Below are 24513 nucleotides of genomic sequence, written 5' to 3'. Positions count from 1 at the left end.
TGTCTCTGGGTAGATAATAGTAACTAGGTGATTCCCCTGCTGAGAGAGAGAGCCTTCAGATTTTCACACATCTTATTGACCAGGAGGACAGTGAGAGACTGAGACACCACACGGCCATCCTCTATCACTCTGAAAATCAATAGGCTTTCATGTGTTTGTTCATCCATGTGTTACCATTTCCTCAGTCACACATGTCCAGGGCACAATTTCGACATAAAACTGAGATTTAGGTTTTGGGTCGATTTTCGGTCTATTGGGATTTGGTGGACCCATACAGTATCTTATTGTCAGTTAAGCACAGACATTGGGAGTGCAGAAGAGGTCTGTGTCTCCCTCTTGTGGTCATATTGTGAAACAGGAATTAATTGTAGCCCCAATCTGAATGAGGCATGTTTATTTGCAAGTATTTAGCAAGTTGTTAAGAAAAAATATACATCAGATGATCAGAAAATAAATATCAACGCTCTCAATTGTTAGGTCGAACCTCGACATAATTGTGCCTCTTGGTTTACCTCCCGTCCCGTTGGTGGCATTTTACCTTCACGGACATTTTCAACAACTTGAATATTTAACCACAACATTAGGCCTAATGGTTATAGTTGTGCTGCTACGTCGTTTCAACTTTCAAGGAGGCTGCGCGGGACTCATTGTAACATTCGAAAGTGATGGTTTATGTATTTCCCTGAGTAAACCACTAGAGGTCGGTATGTGTTAGCTCTTAAAGTTAATTTAGTTTAAATGAAAAACTATATTTATACAGAGATCATTTATCATCAAACTGATCTGTCCATAAAGGCGTTTATTAAAACATATAATCAATTCCCCCTATGGCTATTTTTCATGAACAAAGGCACAATCTGTGCCCAATATACATTTACATTTTAGTCATAGTCTATGAATCCGTTTTAGATCTGAAATTCTATATGATCTATTTTTCAAATGATTATTAAAACTGTAGTTATATACATATCTCAGCAAGAGGTGGTGTCTGTGGAAAGTGACATCATAGGGGACTTCTTCCTCATTCAAGTACAATTCAAAGTTGAACAGTGATATTGCTGTTATAACAGCTGAGGCATTCTGGAGTTGTCCTGCATATATATATATATATATAGATCTTTTTTTTATCTCAATAAGGAATCTGTTAAACTTAAGTGGTTTATGTTTTTTGTAAAAGTTGATAAAGAGGATATTAACATTGAACTTTGAGGAAGTACATGTATAACACAACAGAATGACTCCCTTGCTGTTTAAAGATGCCTTTTGGGTAAGTTACCATCTGCTACCATTGTCTGTTGATATGCTGCTTTGGTGTGTGTCTTGATCGAAATATATACAGTACATAACTACATAGGCTACTGATAACTCATTTAAAATCTCACTGTCCAGAAATATTTGTATTTTGTTGATTCTCAACCATTTACAGACAAGAAAGTGTAGTGAGCCTTTTAAAGCAAACATGTATTAGGTTTCTAAAATATGACAATTGTCTGACAGAATATGATGTCCACAGTAATAACATGCAAATGAAATTAGGAACTGAACTGAGTGCTGTGGGAAAGCTGGAAGGTCTGGGTTCAACTCTTACTGATAACCCCCTGGATATGCACTGTAGGTGATTGAACCATTTCACCACAATTTCCACATTTTTATCTGGTATTTTCTGTTGTATGTGAGGTATCATAGTATATTGGCACAGGTGTCCCCTGAGGCGTTGGTTGCTATGGCTCCCTTCCTGCTCATGGTGGTTACGGATTTAGCCCTCTCATTGTCCAGATAGATTTGCATCCAAGGCAACAGTTTATAATCTACCTGTCATCTTCACACATGAAAGAGAACACATTAAATGGATTTCTGTTATGCTGTGTGCAACTAAAAGTTGTTCAAAGTGAATATTCTATGGTCCTCTGGACAGTCCCCTGACTCTATTGTCTGTTATTGTTTGTATGTCCTGTAACAAGTTTTTATGATACTTTGTGAATTTCAGCAGGTTCATATACCATGTTGTAAAGACACTAGGTCCCATTTTATGGGAACCAATCCCTAAAATTCTGTGAAATTTAACTGTTCAGTATATGTCACTAAACACAGAGAAAAACCACTGGGCAGTTTGAATCAAACGTTTATGTTGTAACTATTGTTGTGTAACTGTGGGTTACAACATATCTCTCTCTTTCTCTCTCTATAGGGAGTAGATTTCACTAATCATCTGGGCTATGAGGTTCTGATACAGAGACTATGTGATGGCAGGCGGATGTGCAAAGATGTGGAGGAACTGCTGAAGATGAGGTAGGGTTTCTCTGACGTCATTAAAACTTCATACAAAACACATGCAGGGATGGTCAGCAGTGATTGCATACTGAATCGGAATGTTCATATAACTCAAAGACTGGTCTACACTCTACAAGACACAGAGCTTTTAAGTCTGCCTGTCTGCCTGTCTGCCTGTCTGCCTGTCTGCCTGTCTGCCTGTCTGCCTGTCTGTCTGTCTGTCTGTCTGTCTGTCTGCGTCTGTCTGTCTGTCTGTCTGTCTGCCTGCCTGTCTGCCTGTCTGTCTGTCTGTCTGTCTGTCTGTCTGCCTGTCTGCCTGTCTGCCTGCCTGTCTGTCTGTCTGTCTGTCTGTCTGTCTGTCTGTCTGTCTGTCTGTCTGTCTGTCTGTCTGCCTGTCTGTCTGTCTGTCTGTCTGTCTGCCTGCCTGTCTGTCTGTCTGTCTGTCTGTCTGTCTGTCTGCCTGCCTGCCTGTCTGCCTGCTCTGTCTGTCTGTCTGTCTGTCTGTCTGTCTACAGGGCCATGGCAGAGGAGAGATATGGGAAGGACCTGGTGACAATATCCCGTAAAGCTGGGGGGCAGACAGAGATCAGGTAAATGGCTGGTTACATACATATATAGAGCAACTCCATTAATACCTACTATGCATAAGTTAGCCAAAATGCAGTCATAACAGATCAAAATAACATTGGGGGGACGTTGGCCCAAATCAAATGTCAAATGTAATGTTCTTTTTTTTTCTTTACAAACATTACCATAACCTGGCATGGCGTGCTTGCCACTTGCTTATACCACAGCCAATTCACAGGCAATAGAATGGGTAGCCAATACAATAATATAGGGGTATTGTTAGAAGACAGAATGCTCAATCTTAACTCAATAGAGTCCAATGATAGCATAATAATGATAGAGTCAGGTTCAGTAGTGGCACACAATGCCATTGAGTCACGCATGCTAGCCCTCGGTGGAATCTGTGCCATCAGAGAGAGAGAGAGAGAGAGAGAGAGAGAGAGAGAGAGGAGAGAGAGAGAGAGAGAGAGAGAGAGAGAGAGAGAGAGAGAGAGAGAGAGAGAGAGAGAGAGAGAGCGAGAGAGAGAGACAGAGAGAGAGAGAGAGAGAGAGAGAGAGAGAGAGAGAGAGAGAGCGAGAGAGAGAGACAGAGAGAGAGAGAGAGAGAGAGCAACTACCTGTTATTGATAAATGCATCATTCTTATTTTTTCAGCACTCTGAAAGCCTCCTTTGATCAACTTAAAACACGTAAGTTTGTCCTGTCTACTGCATCTCTCCAGAACAAAGCCCAATGACAATATACTAAAATAACTGTTAACTTTGACAGAAATTGAAAACATCGGGAATCTGCATATCCACCTATCCGGAATGTTACGGGAAGAGGTCAAGAAGATGGAAATATTCAGAGAGAGGCAGAAAGATCAGAGGAAAAAGGTTTGAAATGTGTCATTGAGTGCTTATTTCATTTAGAAAATACATTTAAAAAACCTCTATTTCTGAGTTGCTAGCTGTTGTTTGTCCTCGTTCAGTTTGAGGGGATTATGGAGAAAGTTCAGAAGATGAAGGTGTCCTTATACAAGAAGACCATGGAGGTAGGCATTCTATTTACTAAGTCCAGGGGTACATACACAGAGGGTAATATAACAGTCTGAAAGTTGAAAGTTGTAAGGGACTTTAGCCAAATGCTTAGAATAATGGTATCTAGAACTTAAGGGTGCTTCGGATGTCCCCGTAGGAGACAGGTGGCAGGTAGCCTAGCGGTTAAGAGTGTTGGGCCAGTAACCGAAAGGTCACTGGTTTGAACCTCAGAGCAGACGAGGTGAAAAATCTGTCTACGTGCCCTTGAGGCAAGGCACTTAACCAAAATTGCTCCTGTAAGTCGCTCTGAATAAGAGCGACTGTGAAATGAGAACCCTTTTGGGTTCAATGTAGAACCCTTTCCACAGAGTGTTCTACATTGAACCCAAAAGGATTCTATCTGAAAACCAAAAAGGTTCTACCTGGACCCAAAAAAGGTTATCCTATGGGGACAGCCGAATAACCCTTTTTTCTAAGAGTGCAGTGTAAGAGTTCATACCCAGAAAAGAGGAAGGCTGGCATTACACACAGTAGACCTAGCTACCTCGAAGAGAGGGGTGAGCTACCCAAGAGAGAACACACATCACAGTGCAATTCTGCAAGAGGAAGAGGGTAGGAAACAGAATATAGACCCACACACCCACACACCAACCACAGACTTTGGCCCTGTTATGGTGGGGAACTGGTAGGATAGCACAGGCCTCAGAAATGAACATTTTGGTCTGCATCTATACTGATCTCACCTCTCATAGTCCCATGATCTATGCTCAATTATAAACCGGGTGATCCAAGCCCTGAAGGCTGGTATATCAAACCGTATACCACGGGTATGACAAAAACATATATTTTTACTGTTCTAATTATGTTGGTAAGCAGTTTATTATATATCAATAAGGCACCTCTGGGATTTGTGGTATATGTTAAGGGGCTATATTCAAGGCACTTCGCATTACTTTGTGCATAAGAACAGACCTTGGCTGTGGTATATTGGCCACATACCACATCCACTCGGGCCTTTTTGCTTAAATATACATAAACTTGGGCCTATTTCTGTGAGTATCATTACAGTATCATACTGAACATCCTGTGTAACACCATGTATATAACCCTATTCTCTATGAGAGCATTTACATACCGAATAGATGCGCTACATTAGTAGGCTACTCTGTAGTGAGACAAGTGGCAAGAGCCAATGGCAGAGTGAGAGAAATGGAGCGAAAGCGGTGAAGACTGATCATCCTGTACAAGAAAATACATCAACCAATCTGAAGCCAGCAATACAGTACCAGTCAAAGGTTTGGACACACCTACTCATTCAAGGGTTTTTCTTTATTTTTACTATTTTCTACATTGTAGAATAATAGTGAAGACATCAAAACTATGAAATAACACATATGGAATCATGTAGTAACCAAAAAAGTGTTAAACAATCTTCAAATAGCCACCCTTTGCCTTGATGACAGCTTTTCACACTCTTGGTATTCTCTCAACCAGTTTCACCTGGAATGCTTTTCCAACAGTCTTGAAGGAGTTCCCACATATGCTGAGCACCTTTTGGCTGCTTTTCCTTCACTCTGCCGTCCAACTCATCCCAAACCACCTTAATTGAGGTCGGGGGATTGTGGAGGCCAGGTCATCTGATGCAGCACTCCATCACTCTCCTTCTTGGTAAAATAGCCCTTACACAGCCTGGAGGTGTGTTGTGTCATTGTCCTGTTGAAAAGCAAATGATAGTCCCACTAAGCCCAAACCAGATGGGATGGCGTATCACTGCAGAATGCTCTGGTAGCCATGCTGGTTAAGTGTGCCTTGAATTCTAAATAAATCACAGACAGTGTCACCAGCAAAGCACCCCAACACCATAACACCTCCTCCTCCATGCTTTACGGTGAGAAATACACATGCGGAGATCATCCATTCACCAACACCGCATCTCACAAAGAAACGGCGGTTGGAACCAAAAATCTCAAATTTGGACTCCAGACCAAAGGACAAATTTCCACTGGTCTAATGTCCATTGCTATTATTTCTTGGCCCAAGCAGGTCTCTTCTTATTATTGGTGTCCTTTAGCAGTGGTTTCTTTGCAGCAATTTGACCATGAAAGCCTGATTCACACAGTCCCCTCTGAACAGTTGATGTTGAGATGTGTCTGTGACTTGAACTCTGTGAAGCATTTATTTGGGCTGCAATTTCTGAGGCTGGTAACTCTATTGAAGTTATCCTCTGCAGCAGAGGTAACTCTGGGTCTTCCATTCCTGTGGTGGTCCTCATATGTTTCATCATAGCGCTTGATGGTTTTTGCAACTGCACTTGAAGAATCTTTCAATGTTCTTGAAAGTTTCTGGATTGACTGATCTTCATGTCTTAAAGTAATGATGGACTGTCATTTCTCTTTACTTATTTGAGCTGTTCTTGCACAAATTAACTTTTAAGAAGGCACACTTGTTAATTGAAATGCATTCCAGGTGACTACCTCACGAAGATGGTTGAGAGAATGCCAAGAGTGTGCAAAGCTGTCATCAAGGCAAAGGGTGGCTACTTTGAAGAATCTAAAATCTTAAATATGTTTTGATTTGTTTAACACTTTTTTGGTTACTACATGATTCCATATGTGTTATTTTGTCTTCACTATTATTCTACAATGTAGAAAATAGCAAAAATAACAACAAAACTTGAATGAGTAGATGTGTCCAAACTTTTGACTGGTAGTGTACATATGGACCTAAATGTTTGCTTAAACTGCTAAGTGAGGACTGAACCATTCGCCATGATGACATTGCATACAGTTGCATACCGTTTTACAGAGATACACCATTGCTAGAGGTTTTATTGATTGTTACATAAAACATATGACACAACAGACCACTGTGGCTGCTTCAATGATGATTCCCTGCATGTCTCTTCTGTCCATCTCCAGTCTAAGAAGTCCTATGAGCAGAAATGTAAAGAAGCAGACGAGGCAGAGCAGGTTGCTGACAGGAGCACCACAGCCACAGCCCCCAAGCAGTCTGAGAAGGTAACACCACCTCCCCAAACCCTGGAACTATACCCACACACACAGCCCCCAAGCAGTCTGAGAAGGTAACACCACCTCCCCAAACCCTGGAACTATACCCACACACACAGCCCCCAACCAGTCTGAGAAGGTAACACCACCTCCCCAAACCCTGGAACTATACCCACACACACAGCCCCCAACCAGTCTGAGAAGGTAACACCACCTCCCCAAACCCTGGAACTATACCCACACACACAGCCCCCCAACCAGTCTGAGAAGGTAACACCACCTCCCCAAACCCTGGAACTATACCCACACACACAGCCCCCAACCAGTCTGAGAAGGTAACACCACCTCCCCAAACCCTGGAACTATACCCACACACACAGCCCCCAACCAGTCTGAGAAGGTAACACCACCTCCCCAAACCCTGGAACTATACCCACACACACAGCCCCCAACCAGTCTGAGAAGGTAACACCACCTCCCCAAACCCTGGAACTATACCCACACACACAGCCCCCAACCAGTCTGAGAAGGTAACACCACCTCCCCAAACCCTGGAACTATACCCACACACACAGCCCCCCAACCAGTCTGAGAAGGTAACACCACCTCCCCAAACCCTGGAACTATACCCACACACACAGCCCCCCAACCAGTCTGAGAAGGTAACACCACCTCCCCAAACCCTGGAACTATACCCACACACACAGCCCCCAACCAGTCTGAGAAGGTAACACCACCTCCCCAAACCCTGGAACTATACCCACACACACAGCCCCCAACCAGTCTGAGAAGGTAACACCACCTCCCCAAACCCTGGAACTATACCCACACACACAGCCCCCAACCAGTCTGAGAAGGTAACACCACCTCCCCAAACCCTGGAACTATACCCACACACACAGCCCCCCAACCAGTCTGAGAAGGTAACACCACCTCCCCAAACCCTGGAACTATACCCACACACACAGCCCCCAACCAGTCTGAGAAGGTAACACCACCTCCCCAAACCCTGGAACTATACCCACACACACAGCCCCCAACCAGTTTGAGAAGGTAACACCACCTCCCCAAACCCTGGAACTATACCCACACACACAGCCCCCAACCAGTCTGAGAAGGTAACACCACCTCCCCAAACCCTGGAACTATACCCACACACACAGCCCCCCAACCAGTCTGAGAAGGTAACACCACCTCCCCAAACCCTGGAACTATACCCACACACACAGCCCCCAACCAGTCTGAGAAGGTAACACCACCTCCCCAAACCCTGGAACTATACCCACACACACAGCCCCCAACCAGTCTGAGAAGGTAACACCACCTCCCCAAACCCTGGAACTATACCCACACACACAGCCCCCAACCAGTCTGAGAAGGTAACACCACATCCCCAAACCCTGGAACTATACCCACACACACAGCCCCCAACCAGTCTGAGAAGGGACTGTATCACCATGCCATCCCTGGAACTACACACACACAGCCACAACACCAAACCAGTCAGAGAAGGTGACACCACTGCGAACCCTGCAATTATACACATGTAATACACCTAGTTATTCAGCGCATTTGGAAAGTATTCACACCCCTTCCCTTTTTCCACATTTTGTTACGTTACAGCCTTAATCTAAAATTGATTAAATTTGTTAAAATCCTCATCAGTCTCTACACATTACCCCATAATGACAAAGCGAAAACAGGTTTTTAGATAAAATAAAATAAAAAACAGAAATACCTTATTTATATAAGTATTCAGACCCTTTAATATGAGACTCGAAATTGATCTCAGGCGCATCCTGTTTCTATTGATTATCCTTGAGATGTTTCTACAACTTGATTGGAGTCCACCTGTGGTCAATTTAATTGATTGGACATGATTTGGAAAGGCACACACCTGTCTATATAAGGTCCCACAGTTGACAGTGCATGTAAGAGCAGAAACCAAGCCATGAGGTCAAAGGAATTGTCCGTAGCACTCTGAGACAGGATTGTGTCGAGGCACAGATCTGGGGAAGGGTACCAAAAAATTTCTGCAGCATTGAAGATCCCCAAGAACATAGTGGCCTCCATCATTCTTACATTTGTTTGGAACCACCAAGACTCTTCTTAGAGCTGGCCGCTCGGCCAAACTGAGCAATCGAGGGAGAAGGGCCTTGGTCAGGGAGATGACCAATAACCCAATGGTCACTCTGACAGAGCTCTAGAGTTCCTCTGTGGAGATGGGAGAACCTTTCAGAAGGACAACCATCTCTGCAGCACTCCACCAATCAGGCCTTTATGGTAGAGTGGCCAGACGGAGCCACTCCTCAGTAAAAGGCACATGACTGCCCGTTTGGAGTTTGCCGAAAGGCACGTAAAGACTCTCAGACTATGAGAAACAAGATTATCTGGTCTGATGAAACCAAGATTGAACTCTTTGGCCTGAATACCAAGTGTCACGTCTGGAGGAAACCTGGCACCATCCCTACGGTGAAGCATGGTGGTGGCACCATCATGCTGTGGGGATGTTTTTCAGCGGCAGGGACTGGGAGACTAGTCAGGATCGAGGGAAAGATTAACGGAACAAAGTACAGAGAGATCCTTGATGAAAACCTGCTCCAGAGCGCTCAGGACCTCAGACTGACACTAAGCACACAGCCAAGACAATGCATTAGTGGCTTCGGGACAAGTCTCTGAATGTCCTTGAGTGGCCCAGCCAGAGCCCGGACTTGAACCCGATCGAACATCTCTGGAGAGACCTGAAAATAACTTTGCAGCGACGCTCCCCATCCAACCTGACAGAGCTTGAGAGGATCTGCAGAGGAGAATGGGAGAAACTCCCCAAATACAGGTGTGCCACGCTTGTAGCGTCATACCCAAGAAGACTCGAGGCTGTAATCGCTGCCAAAGGTGCTATAACAAAATACTGAGTAAAGGGTCTGAATACTAATGTAAATGTAATATTTCAGTTTTGTTTTATTTGATACATTTGCAAGAATGTCTAACAACCTGTTTTTGTTTTGTCATTATGGGGTATTGTGTGTAGGTTGATGAAAAAATTATAATAATACGGCTGTAACGTAACAAAATGTGGACAAAGCCTGAATACTTTCCGAATGCACTGTTGTTCTACTGCAACTCAATTTGTCAGTATCAGAGAAGGCTATGAAACTGTTCCCTTTATTACTACGTTTTCCTACTACAAGTAAACCAGCGGTATAGTGGAGGAAAACACAAGGAAACGCAGTCTACCCACTTTTTTATTTTGCCCAACAGTTCATCCACCTTTTGCAGAAATATGCATTGAAAAAATAGGAAGTGTTACTTTTTTCACCACGACCGGCGATCAGTTTACCCACCTCTTTTTTTTTTTTACTACATCACTGAAGTAAACTAGACTGGTTCTGTGAGTCTATGAGTTGGTTATAATGCAAGGCATTTACAATGTAATGCCCACTGAAATGATTGCAATTGCTGGAATTGACTTGTCTATTTCTTAGAAATGTTTGTTCCGTGTGCGTTCTGAAAATGGAGATCTGTAGAGGAACAGAGAGTCAGGAGCGTAAACGGAGCACATCCTGATATTTTCTTCTAAAGGAGAACTGTCTGTTTTATTGTTTTGTTTAGCAGTCACGTTTTGATTCAGAGCTTTAATCCTCTACTGCTCGTCTTCCTCAGGTACAACACAAGGCCAAGCAATGCAGGCAAGCCGCCACTGAAGCAGGTCTGAACCATACCACACAATATACTGTACTTTTCTTTGTTTGTGATGATATCAATGGATGAATGAATCAATGAATCTGTAAATCCATTATGGATTTATTATCATTGATCTGATTATTGAAAAAACATCAATTTATTATTGTAATCCAAGTAAAGAAGACTGCTTAGGATGCAATAAATGTAAAGTATTCCCTAACCTCTATTGTCCTCCACCTGTACAGAGAAACAATACATGTTGAACATAGAGCAGCTGGAGAGAGTTCGTCAGGACTGGGAGGGAACACACAAGAGCACATGTGAGGTTAGAGCTCTCTGTTACACAGCCACAACTTTTCACATTTCACCAACCCACTACTGTTACTAACCCAACTACGGCCTCACACCACAGCACACCACGCCCCCTTCTGCTGTATGTCTGAGTAGGCCTATATTTCTCAGCATAACCCCCCCCCCCTGTGGCTTATGTACATACATCCACACCACACTCTTAGAAAGAAAGGTGCTATCTAGAACCTAAAAGGGTTCTTCGGCTCTCCCCATAGGAGAACCCTTTGAAGAACCCTTTTTTTGGAACCAAAAAGGGTTCTCCTATGGGGACAGCCGAAGAACCCTTTTGTAACCCTTTTTTCTAAGATTGTAGGTCAGAGTATGTAATTCACAATCAAGCGTAGTGCCTCTCAAAGCACAATATTGAACGTTACCGAGTGAGTACGTAAGCCTGATATGCCTTATGAATCAGCTATTACAGTAGCTTGTAAAGTTATTTAGAGCCTGGTTATGCCTGGTTAGCCACCTTAATGTGTGCAGTCACTTTTGAGCGAGATTGTATACTGAACAAAAATATAAACGCAACATGCAACAATTTCAGTGATTTTACGGAGTTACAGTTCATATTAGGAAATCAGTCAATTGAAATAAATAAATTAGGCCCAGATATCTTTTTTTAAAAAGGGCATCACAATGGGCCTGAGGATCTCGTCACGGTATATTTGTGCATTCAAATTGCCATCAATAAAATGCAATTGTGTTCGTTGTCCCTAGCTTATGCCTGCTCATACCATAACCCCACCGACACCATGAGGTACTCTACTCTTTTCACAACGTTGACATCAGAAAACTGCTCGCCCACACGACGCCATACACGTGGTCTGTTGTTTATGAGGCCGGTCGGACGTACTGCCAAATTCTCTAAAACAACGTTAGAGTTGGCTTATGGTTCTCTGGCAAGCATGCCAATTGCACACTCCCTCAAAACTTGAGACAACTGTGGCATTGTGTTGTGTGACAAAACGACACGTTTTAGAGTGGCCTTTTATTGTCCCCAGCACAAGGTGCACCTGTGTCATGATCATGCTGTTTAATCATCTTCTTGATATGCCACACCTGGCAGGTGGATGGATTATCTTGGCAAAGGAGAAATGCTCACTAACAGGGATGTAAACAAATTTGTGCTCACAATTAGAGTGAAATACGCTTTTTGTGTGTATGGAAAATTTCTGGGATCTTTTATTGTAGCTCATGAAACATGGGACCAACACTTTACGTTGCGTTTATATTTTTGTTCAGTGTGTAACTCCGTAAAATCAATGAAATTGTTGTATGTTGCGTTTATATTTTTGTTCAGTATATATAGGGATAGATGATGAAGGGTTTGTACTGAATGTGTGTCTCTGCTGTTCCAGGTGTTTCAGCAGCAGGAGGGGGACCGCATCACTATCCTGAGGTGTGCCCTCTGGGACCACTGTAATCACTTCTCTATGCAATGTGTCAAAGACGACGAGGTGAGCTCAACAATGACCACACTTCAGACAATAACCAAATGGTTTATGGATGGGTCCATGAACTACTGTCTACATGAAACTCTATTAGTACCACTTCTACACTGCCTAACATGCAATTTATCTGGTGATCAACCAAAATTGATCTTATTTGTCGACCCATTATCATTTTAAATCATTGAAGCCTCTTCGAAGACTGAGCATGAATATGAGAAACATTTTTTTGTAGTTTTACGAGGAGGTGAGGAATATTCTGGAGACGTGTGACATCACAGCAGATAACAACTGTTTCATAGAGTTGAAGACAACAGGTTCAAGTCCACCAGGTAAGAGCTCACTGAATACAGGAACAGAGCGTGAAGGGCCAGGGGTGCTGTCAACATTGGCACCAATGGCAAACACTTCTTAGAGTAACTGTAACGGGTTTGTACTCTATGTGTGTCTCTGCTGTTCTAGTGTAACAGTTCCTCTGAATAACATATTTTACGCTATACACCCTCTCTATTGGCTATCCTTAATTTCTGTGGACTTCCTTCCTCATCTCTCTAGACCCCGTTGTGTTTGAGAACTACTATGAGAGGGAGCCATCGCCAATGGGTGACAACAACGGCGGCGCTCACTGCGGAGGGGGAGGGGTCAGGAAAAGGTCAGTTAGCAGAACCTGGGACTCGTAGGGGCAGTTTCCTGAAGACAGATTAAGCCTAGTCCTGGACTACAAATCAAGCTCAATGGAGAATCTCCATTGACAGTGCTTTTTAATTGAGGACTAGGCTTCATTGTGTCCAGGAAACCACCACATAGTGTTTCTGCTAAACAAGCTCTAACACTTTGTAACACTGGAATAACAGTTGAATGCATAGGAATTCTAATATGCACATTGTATCACTATATTCACATAGCTATATGTCATCAACACATTCATATATATTTGAGAATGTGACATGAAATGTATTTTTGCAGGTTCTCCAATCTTCTGCCACGAAACTCTGGTTCAAAGATGAGTATCAGTGAGGCTTCAACTTCCCAGCCAGCAGCGCCACCTAGTGATCAAACAGTACCTGAGAGTTCAGATGGAGTGTATGCGTCCATACCTGGCTTCCAGTCTGCAGCTGCAGCGGCCCTGCCTGCAGTGACAACCGATGAGAATGATGATGATGATACCTTCATGGTGTTCTATGACTACTCTGCACAGGTGAAACCTGCACACATGGTTACAGATGTCAAGTTACAGGTGAAACCTGCACACATGGTTACAGGTGTGAAGTTACAGGTGTGAAGTTACAGGTGAAACCTGCACACACGGTTACAGGTGTCAAGTTACAAGTGTGAAGTTACAGGTGAAACCTGCACACACGGTTACAGGTGTCAAGTTACAGGTGAAACCTGCACAAACGGTTACAGGTGTCAAGTTACAGACGTCATTACAGAACTCTGTGATGCGTCTGACATTATGAAATATCACTATATAACTAGTTCAAATATTGATGGCTCATGTTTACATAAGCTTTTCCACTTATCTGTATTATACTGTATGTATGTACTGTATATGAGCCATACAGTAATTAAAAGCCTCATACTTATATTACTAACACTGTGTTCCCTGTGCTCCCAGGACCCAGATGAGCTGTCAGTGTCTAAAGGGGATGTGGTGGTGGTGATAGAACAGAGTGAAGACGGCTGGTGGACAGTGGAGAGAAACGGACAGGTTGGGCTGGTACCTGGCTCCTACCTGGCCAAAGTATAGACATAGTCACACACACATTCATGCATGGACACACACACGCGCACACACACACATACTCATGCACAATCACACATACATACCGTAGTTCTTCAAAACCTTAGTATGCGGAGTACCCTTTCTGCTTCTTACTCAGATGTTCTGATCCTTTGTTCAAGACTTTTCAGAAATAGATTATCCGGCAGTAGAGATGACTCCCTGAACTGACTTGGAACATGAGTCATGACTGTGTGTTCCCCATGAACTATTTTTCTATGCTGCACCAGAGATTGTCAGTCTTTTTCACCCAAAAGGCCTACTACATACAGTGCATTCGGAAAGTATTCAGACCCCTTGACTTTTTCCACATTTTGTTATGTAACAGCCTTATTCTAAAATGGATTAAATAAATAAAAATACTGAGCAATCTACACACAATACCCCATAATGACAAAGCAAAAACAGGTTTTTAGAAATGTTTTCTAATTTATTAAAAATAAAAAACAGAAATACCTTATTCACATAAGTATTCAGACCCTTTGCTATGTGACTCGAAATTGATCTCAGGTGCATCCTGTTTCCATTGATTATCCTTGAGATTTTTCTTTCCTCAATAATTTGCTAAAATAAAAAATAAACGGTTTTTGCTTTGTCATTATGGGTTATTGTGTGTAGATTGATGACGAAAAAAACAATTTAATCAATTTTAGAATAAGGCTGTAATGTAACAAAATTTGGAAAAAGTAAAGGGGTCTGAATACTTTCCGAAGGCACTGTTCATACAGTGCTATGAAAAAGTATTTGCACCCTTTCAAATGTTCTCTACATTTGCATATTTGTGATACTGAATGTAATCAGATCTTCAACCAAAACCTAATATTAGATAAAGGGAACCTGAGTGAACAAATAACACAACAATTACATACTTATACATACATACAATAACTGGTTGTGCCACCTTTAGCTGCAATGACTCCAGCCAAACGCTTCCTGTAGTTGTTGATCAGTCTCTCACGTCGCTGTGGACGAATTTTGGCCCACTCTTCCATGCAGAACTGCTTTAACTCAGCGACATTTGTGGGTTTTCAAACATGAACAGCTCGTTTCAAGACGTGCCACAACATCTCAATTGGGATTAGGTCTGGACTTTGACTAGGCCATTCCAAAACTTCACATTTGTTGCTTTTTAGCCCTTTTCATGTAGACTTGATTGTGTGTTTTGGATCATTGTCTTGCTGCATGTCCCAGCTGCACTTCAGCTCACGGACGTTGAGATGTTGTAATGTTGTGGCAGGACTTGAAACAAGCAGTTCATGCTTGAAAACCCACAAATGTAACTGAGTTAAAACAGTTCTACATGCAAGAGTAGGACAAAATTCCTCCACAGTGATGTGAGTCTGATCAACAACTACAGGAAGCATTTGGTTGCAGTCATTCCAGCTAAAGGTGGCACAAACATTTGAGTGTAAGGGGGCAATTACTTTTTCACACAGGGGAATTGTGTGTTACATAACTTTGTTAATGAAATAGGTAAAATAAGTCAGTTTTTTTTTGTTATTTGTAAACTCAGGTTCCCTTGATCTAATATTAGGTTTTGGTTGAAGATCTGATAATTCAGTAAACAAAATATGCAAAAATAAAGAAAATCAGAAAGGGGACAAATATTTTTTCACGGCACCATAGTGAATCTCAGATACTATACATAAAACTACAGTCAAACTATAAATGTATCAATTGTAAATATGTGTGTGGGGATAAAATAACTGCACTAGTTTAGACCAACATGAGAAGTGATCTACAAGAGAAAGTAGTAGTGCATCTGAATCAATACCAACAGCTGTATACTGTATTTGATGTAATATTTGATTCATAAAATATTTAATGTTTACTTTGTAGTTTCCTTAGTATGGATACATGAAATAGTGGCACTTCAGTTCATCAGTGAACAATAAAACATGTTTTAGTTGAAATGTAGAGGTTTATTTCAAGTTCTTTCCTCTCCCCAATCTATTTACATGATTTTGTTTCACATTATTTTCTGCAATGCTACAAGTCTAAATATCAACTTCTATGTTTGAAAAATAATACACAATGCCACAAAAATACTAAACAAAACAGTGACTCCCTCTCAGTCCCAATTCTTTGGTGGTTTACATCAAATGCCCAGATAAGGTTGGATCTCAATTGTAACTTTTTTTTATTCCTCATGTCCTCCCTCCTCATCTTCTCAAAGCACAATTTTGCACAGATCTGAGGTTTCTCCACTTGGATCTTCTCCTCCAATGTATTTTAAAAGGAGGCAAGGAGAAAGGAATCAAGAAAATACAATTGAGATTCACCCCTTCCCTTTCCTACTTGGTATTAGAATGTGTTTCGGAAAACACCTACGTATGTACCAACTTGTAACACAAAGCTCTATCTACACATGGGTCTTAGGTAACACTGATAAAGTACTTCTACACTACCTATGAATGGAGAGACTGGAGATGGGTTAACTGACTCACAATTTAGTGGTACACTACCGGATCCCTCATAGATAAAGGTACTTCTAATATTCACATGATTCAATATTCCTTAAATACCTCCAGAGCTTTAGTCATAGTGCAAACTGTCACATGAGAAAGGAGTACATTCCACATATTGCGCTGAACAGTAGTTCTCCTCTTCTATAAAGAGCCCCTAATCATCCCTTATGTGCCCCAAAAGGGAAAATAAAAACAGGCAAGGCTGTATTTCTTAAGCAAAAGGAAAACAACATTAATATCAATTCGCCATTTAACAACTTTGGCCTTAGGCGTTCCATAGTGTCTAAAAAAAACATTTAAAATAAAAATAAGTTACAAAGCATGTTCAATAAATCATTATTTTCACGGATTTCCCCCCCATCACCAGTGTATACCTAATAGTTATCCTGTGCAAGGTGTGCTTGAGCTTACTACAGCTGAAAACCACAAACTGTGGACTTGTCAGGTGAGGCTTCTTTTCTTTATTCTTATTGGTGGAGCCCTTGGTGCGGGCAGGGCCTGTGTCCTCCTCATGCGTAGGTTGCTCCGGTGACCAGTAGCTCATAGGCCGGGTCGTGACCCCTCCTGCACAGCACTACACAGGCACACAGCATCCCCAGCATCTACGGGCAGATGGAGGAATACAACAGTACGCATAGTTAGCATTTTCATCATCCCGGCAACCCAGAATCAAATTTCACGTGCACTGGCCCAGCTACTCAAAGTCTTGTCGCGAGAGACTAGAATTTCCAGGAGTCCTGCTCCCAGAGCAACATTAGTGCAGGGTTTCTGTCCCAGCCTTGTGCCATGCCATCACACGTGATTCAATTAACTGAAGAGAAGTTGGTGTGTGCAGTGAAGTTCTTCGAATGAAGTAGAACAAGAAGGAGAACCAGAAGAATCATACCTACAAATAAGGTAGAAAAAAATCCAGGTTGAGGCACTCTAGTCTTCATTAACCCGGTACAATGAGCATTAACACCTGCACAATGTGGCGCATGCCTTCATCAGGGTGGGTTTTTAATGCTCTTTATGCATGGAGAATAAAGGCTTTCTATATTAAAACCCACTAGAGTGCTTCAACCTCGAGTTTTCTACCACTTTACACCTTTTTGGTGGATCTGATTCTTCCTGATCTCCCCCATCCCAAAGGCAGCAGTGGCTGTTTTGGATACCTGCAGCATTCATTGTTATGACTCATGCGAATGCATTTGAACATCAATTTCATAATTACTATGCATCCAGTGATGCCATAAATAGAGCAAGTTATCCTCATAAGGAGAAGGGCAGTGACTGGTCAGCAGAATCCATGTTGTAAGGTAGCGTTGAAAAATTGAAAAAGCGATTTGACACAATCAGGTCAACTTCTCAGCAGCAGCTCAAGGCCTACTAGACTAGAGACTCTCCACTGCAGGAGGACATTACTGCAGCTCTAGTTAACATGCTCCTGGTACACATGGTTCAGATGTTATCAAATATCACATTTCTATCCCATATAGTTGTTTACCTGTATTGCTGCGAAGGTCAGAGCAGCCCAAATGACATACATCATTATTTCTTTCAGCTTTTTCACAACAAGAGCTTCACAGCCCTAGAGGAAAAAAGAAAAATATTAAAAACATGCATGTGTGTGTGTGTGTCAGTATTTTCTTTAGGAATGAAATGTGCCGGTCGAATGTCCAACCAAATCAAATAGAAATCAATTTGAATGCCGTCATGTGTTAGGTAATGGTTTTCTAGGAGTGCCCAATGACAATTAAATTGACACCACATGCAAGTGACTACAATAAATATGCAAGGAGAAATGAGAGCCTACCAAGTGAACGGTGGCTCCTTGCAAAATGCATGTCTCCATCTCCTCTGTTTCAGTGTTAATTATTATTATTTTTATTTATTTATTTTTAAACATCCTTGGTACAGTAACTAGTTAGCTAACTAGCTAGCTTGATTTGCACGGTTTCTAGCATTTTTAAGCTACTTGACTAGGCATTAGATTAGGAGGGAAGCAAAATTACTTAATCTAAATATTCCTCCTTTGTGGACTTGTATGACATGTCTGTAAATTCTCTTTTAAATACAGTGAAGACTTTTCAGACTCACTGGTGCAGGAAACCTTGTGGGCCGGTACCAGTTGATACAATGCTGTAAGTTTGCTAGTGAGAGCACAAGCTCAAGACAGACAGGCATAGTACATTTTTACATTTTAGTCATTTAGCAGACGCTCTTATCCAGAGCGACTTACAGGAGCAATTAGGGTTAAGTGCCTTGCTTAAGAGCACATCGACAGATTTTTCACCTAGTCAGCTCGGGGATTAGAACCAGTGACCTTTCGGTTACTGGCACACCGCTCTTACCCACTAAGCAACCTGCCGCCCGTAGAGAGATGATGCGATTGAAAGACAACCTGAACCAACCTCCCTGCATAGCCAATGGGATTTATAATATATGCCATTTAGCAGACACTTTTATACAAAGCGACTTACAGTCATGCGGGCATACAGTTTACGTTGGTGTGGTCCTGGGAATCACACCCACTACCCTGGTGTTACAAGCACAATTCTCTACCAACTGAGCTACAAAGGTCCCTTTATAGACTATATTTATTTTCGTTTGTATATTAACCTGCACATGGAAACGCTTGTGTGTGCGTGTTCTCTTACCTCTGGGTAGAGATCGCCAGGCCGGCTCATGGTTCCAGTACAGTTGCTGATGTTGGGTTTACAGCAGCTGACTGGAACACTGTTGTTTCTGGACTCCTTGAACCAGCGAGTATTCCTCCAGTCAGAGTAGTTGTGGATGCCACAGCAGTGGAGCTATGACGGGGGAGAGGGCGGGAGGAGAGAGAGTGAGACGGCTGTAGGCACCTGCAAACTCACCTATAGTCATCTTTTTTTTAATCCAGTAGTGTTGTTCTCACCTGTCTCTGCACATAGTCGATGGCACGGCTGGGGGCGTCTGTGTTGGTGCCATTATATTCATCATACACCTTCTGAATGGAGTGGTTCACCTGATCTTCCACCTGAGTACAAGCAACAACGTCAATTTAATCTGTGCAAGAATTATAAAATTCATATGAAATGCTAACAAACTGCATTCCCATTCATCCTTCCCTATTGTTACTGTGCGATTAGACACTTGACAGTAGGCCAATACTAACCCTTGCTCTGTAGATATAGCCAAGAACCACCACAACAACTTCTGTGACAAACACCAGCAGGAGAATGACAGCAAACTGTGGTGCAAAGAGAAGAGATATGATCAACTCAATATCTAGTCCAAAGACTAGAAATTACTTTTGTATCCATGTGTTTTTTTTAAAATACTTACAGCTGTTAGTCCACAGGAGCTTTCTCGTATTGTGGCACAGCATCCAATCAGCCCAATGATAAACAGCAGAGTCCCGACTGCTATTATAATGGACGCTGGGATCAAGGTGTACACATCCTCAAAGAAGTGGTCATAGTCATCATATGTGATGAACACATAGGCTCCAATGTAACACAGAATTCCAGCTGCAGCCTAGAGAGGGGGCAATGAGAGAGAGAGACAAAGAGCAAGAGACAGTGTGTGTCAGGCAATGTAACCTCCAAAGTTTTTTTGTTTATCAGAAAGAGAAACCAATGTTGTTTTGTTTATCAGAAAGAAAACCCAATATTGAGTCCAGACTGAGACATCGCTTTATGTGTGTTTGTTGTTAAAACAATGTTGGTATGTCGTCACTGGCTAGCTGCTGGTGTGTAGCAAGGGAATCCTCAGTTTCAGTTTAAAATCTTACACAAAATATACCCTTGCAATAAATGTGTCAATAGCAACAACAAAAAATATGTATTCTTACAACTCTTTCATAGGTTTATACAATTCTAACCCCTGACCTTATTCTATTTATTATATTTGAGGTACTTTAACATTTAAAACTAGTGATTTATTTGACTTTCATGTTATTTTATGTTTCTTTAGAGAAAATATGTGTAGTGATGTCCTATCTTTTTTTGTATTGCAATTTGAAATGTAATAAAACAAATAAATAAAAAGGGAATCCTCAGTCATGTAAGCTAAGTGAACATTGCATTACCAAGCACGATCAGATTTGTCTGGCTGCTACCCAGACTCCTTGCTCCAGCCAAACTCTACGTTAGTTTCTTCTCGGTAATGAAAGTATGTAGCGAACGACAGAGAAGCGTAGTAATTTAGTGTGAGTCGTCAGGCTACTATCAGATGAGATTGAGTGAGAGGTTAGGCCTAAACAATATGCAATACTAACTTGTGAAAACCCTGATACTGCAATGAAATGTCAGGTGACATCGGCGCATGGCGGCTAGGCGTCAGCTAACAGGCTAGCTAGGCCTCACACAGTGATACGTTTTCTGCTAAGCTGACTGGCACAACCTACAATCGTGCATATAGTCTTACCCACCGTTATGCAGTATTTTATTATATCTAATTTATTGTTATCTCGCTGGTTTTCATGCACCAAATTGCATCACTAAACGTCGGACGGTTAGTTAGCTAAAAGCTAGAGCTAACAACAATGGCAAATGCCTGTCCAGCATTAGCCAGCAGATCCGACACGCTTGTTTACAGCTGCACTAGTGTCTGACAGCATCCTGTGTATATTAAGACACCGCGGAGCCGCCGCGAGATATGATGGCTCGGAAAATGTACCTCCATCCAGGGATGAGAAATGCGTTGTACTCCGAATTGTCACATTATCCCAAATGTTAACGCCGTTTTTCTTCCTCATGTTAGCGAGCAGTAGCAACAGCAGCCATTTCCGGAAAGTGTGTTAATATACACAGGAATGCTGTTCGACCCTTGTGCAACTGTAAACTAGCGGGTCGGATCTGCTGGCTACCTGTCCATGTTCTACCCGTTTTCTTTCAATAACAGCAAAGCATACATTTGAGAAATAATGTATAATTTAATAAAGAACAAACTAGACAAGATGGTGGGAAGCACCACATATTCACTTTGTAGAGAATTAACGTGAGCTAGCTAATGTTAGCACACGTCTCCCTTTGCTGCAGCTAACGTTAGCAATTTCTGTTGCGTACTGTAATTAGTCCCAACCTTGACTACCTAGCGTCGAATACATGTTCGTGATATTTTACCCAGAATATTAGATTCAGAAACACCAGGACGGTCTTTGATGAAGTAATCCCACACTGGCCCATGGTTGCGCAGGAATCCAAATATGTTACTGTAATTTCAGATGGATCATGGATGTTGTTATAATAAAATGGCTGTCCTGCCCGTTCTTATTATACCTCAGTGCAGTTGTCGGTTCTGCCCCACTGCCCGGATTCAACTAACAAATCGCCAAAAGTGCGGATATGTCACGTGTCTAGATGAGATCATCAAAACAACCAGACGGTAAACTTCTTCTTCTGTGGCGGTTGGCATCCAACGTTATGGCACATTACTGCCACCTACTATACTGGAGTGTGGGCCAAAGATGGAGGAATCCTACCTAAATCCTACCTGCCAGCCCTGTTTCTCCTAAAAAAGATACACTATTAGACGGTATCTAATGATGTTCTACTCAGTATGCTCTTTAAACTAAATTCCTGTATCCCCTTCTCCCTCATACTGGATCTCAGTCTCTCTCTTTCCCTTTCATACTGCCCACACTGTATCAGCACATGCGCCACTGTCTGTTTCCTGGCAATAATCACACCTTCCTGTTGGATGCTGTCTTATGCGATCGGCTGTGTCCCACCCTTAGCCTTGTAAAGATGGCCTCCTCTCTTCTCTCTTCCTACCGTCTTCCCCTCCCCAACTTTCCTCTGTACTTGGAATAGATGCCTGCCCTTAGTGTCTCTGTTCCACTGCTCCTGCTATCTCTGCACCACCACTGTCCATATCAGGCCTTTTGCCTTGCTCATTGAAACTTCAACGTCCACCTCCCCACTACTAAGGGCCTGTTTAGCCAGTACATCAGCTGCCTCATTCCCCTCCCTCCCCACATGGGCTGGGGCCCAAGTGTATCTTGTCTGTATACCCATCTGTCAAACCCTGCCATGGTTTTGTAGTACCTCATACAGCAGGTATTGTCTGTTACATGAGCTAAAGGACTGCTGACTCATCAACATTGCACATGAGTCAGAGCAAAGAACTACTCTGTCTGGCTTGACTTCCTCCACCCACTGCAAGGCCAACAGTACAGCCATCAGCTCCTCTGTGTATACAGCCAGGTGGTCTGTTATACGTTTCCTGACAGCCACCCCACATTCCTGCACTGCAAATGCTGACCTAGTATGTCCTGTCCTTGGGTCTTTTGAACCATCTGTGTAAATGGGCAAAAACATCTGATATACAGTATCCAGATGTCTTTTAAACAAATCAGATGACTCAACACCCTCCCTATCTTTGTGTAATCTTCACAGGAATAGCTACCGTGGTGCTAAACTCCCTTCCATACAGTTCCATCTCCCTCGCCTGGGTATTACCCACCCACCCAAAGCTTGTGTTCTGTCCTCGCTCATGTTCCCAGCATGCCTATAGCACCCCTTTCGCAGGATGAGACACCCCATGTCCCTGTAGGTTGAGCCAATAGTTCATTGCCAGCTGCTATCTCCTAATCTGCAATGGCATCTCCCTCATCTCCACCTGTAGTGTGGACACTGGGGAGGTCCGAAACACCCCACTACATATTCTGAGTCCTAGTGCCTGTATGACATCTAGTCTTCCAGTGAGGTCCGGGCTGCCGAACCATACGCTCATAGTCTATTACAGATCGGATCAATGCAACATACATGGTCCTCAGTGAGGAATACACAGCCCCCCATTCCATCCCTGTCAGACAGTGCATCACATTTAGCACCTTCTTACACTTTCCCACCACTCTCTCAATGTGTTCTGCCAGTTCAGCCTAGTGTCAAAGTACACCCCGAAGAACCTGAAGACCCCCACACTCTCCAGTTCTCTCCCGTACAACCTCAGGCGTACCTCATCTCCCACCTTCCTCCTGGTAAAGAACACTGTCTGAGTTTTCTCTACAGAGAACCTGAATCCCCACATTAATGCCCACCGTTCTACCTCCTCAATTGCTTCCTGTACTTTCCTGACTATGTATGGTACATACTGTATCTTCCCCTCTTCCATAAGGCCCCATCATCTGCAAATAAAGACCTCCCAATATCCAGCAGTACCTGCAGACAGTAAACTGTTGGATACTGTAACATTATGAAGTGATACAATGTATAAGTTGTTTTGTTAAAACAGATTGCAGACTAGTTTAAATTAAATCCAACATGCCTAGTAGCTTTTAATTATCAAAAACATATAAATAAAACACAAAATATGACACACACACTGTACATAGTACACACATACAAGGCCTATATACTAAAGCTACCATAAAGGAGGGTTTCAAAACTGATAGGCAGTGAGTAAGCAGTAAAAGATTAGAAAACTCAAGACAGGAAAATGATCATTCATACCAGAAGGTGGCAGTATACCCCCTCAATTGTTATCTTTGCCTTGCATCCATTTATGTATAATATGAGACAAAATATTGATGCATGCACACACACAACTCCTGTGAGAGGATTGTGTGTTTCTCAAAGCACGCAGATCCTAATGTGTTCCCAATGTCTTTCTTTATTATATTAAAACGGTTAAACCCACATACCGGTATGGTCTCGTGAATTTGCATTAATGTATAATATGCCATTTAGCAGACGCTTTTATCCAAAGCGACTTACAGTCATGTGTGCATACATTTTTACGTATGGGTGGTCCCGGGGATCGAACCCACTACCCTGGCGTTACAAGCGCCATGCTCTACCAATTGAGCTACAGAGGACCAATGAGCTACAGAGGACCAATGAGCTACAGAGGACCAATGAGCTACAGAGGACCAATGAGCTAAAGAGGACCAATGAGCTAGAGAGGACCAATGTGGTAGTAGAGAACTGTTGCTAGAACTAAAACTTGTCTAACT

At 42.5% G+C, this 24513-nt stretch overlaps 2 protein-coding genes across 3 annotated transcripts; one reads left to right on the top strand and one right to left on the bottom strand.

Annotated features, from left to right (window-relative positions):
* The first annotated feature begins 1149 nt into the window (after positions 1–1149).
* On the top strand, positions 1150–14457 carry LOC121580141 (proline-serine-threonine phosphatase-interacting protein 1). 2 transcript variants are annotated; one of them, XM_041895198.1, is made up of 14 exons: positions 1150–1267; positions 2189–2289; positions 2787–2861; positions 3492–3526; positions 3606–3712; positions 3808–3870; positions 6775–6873; positions 10525–10570; positions 10791–10870; positions 12252–12350; positions 12577–12673; positions 12897–12993; positions 13308–13539; positions 13960–14457. In XM_041895198.1, exons 1-14 carry the CDS (start codon positions 1235–1237, stop codon positions 14089–14091), a joined length of 1296 nt encoding a protein of 431 aa, XP_041751132.1. In that variant the 5' UTR covers positions 1150–1234; the 3' UTR covers positions 14092–14457. The 2 variants fall into 2 exon arrangements, with proteins under 2 accessions (XP_041751132.1, XP_041751140.1); XM_041895206.1 differs by lacking the exon at positions 1150–1267 and adding an exon at positions 1568–1611.
* A 1568-nt stretch (positions 14458–16025) lies between these two features.
* On the bottom strand, positions 16026–21887 carry LOC121580132 (tetraspanin-3). The gene is made up of 7 exons (XM_041895189.2): positions 21680–21887; positions 19899–20090; positions 19729–19803; positions 19489–19590; positions 19232–19384; positions 18079–18162; positions 16026–17194 (listed from the first exon to the last, which is right to left on the bottom strand). Exons 1-7 carry the CDS (start codon positions 21740–21742, stop codon positions 17102–17104), a joined length of 762 nt encoding a protein of 253 aa, XP_041751123.1. The 5' UTR covers positions 21743–21887; the 3' UTR covers positions 16026–17101.
* Between the last annotated feature and the right edge of the window lie 2626 nt (positions 21888–24513).

The sequence above is a fragment of the Coregonus clupeaformis genome, chromosome 15 (genome assembly GCF_020615455.1).
Source record: "Coregonus clupeaformis isolate EN_2021a chromosome 15, ASM2061545v1, whole genome shotgun sequence".
In the NCBI taxonomy this organism is placed as follows: domain Eukaryota; kingdom Metazoa; phylum Chordata; class Actinopteri; order Salmoniformes; family Salmonidae; genus Coregonus; species Coregonus clupeaformis.
Note: the sequence above shows the minus strand (reverse complement) of the source record. Positions and strands in the feature narration are given on the sequence as shown.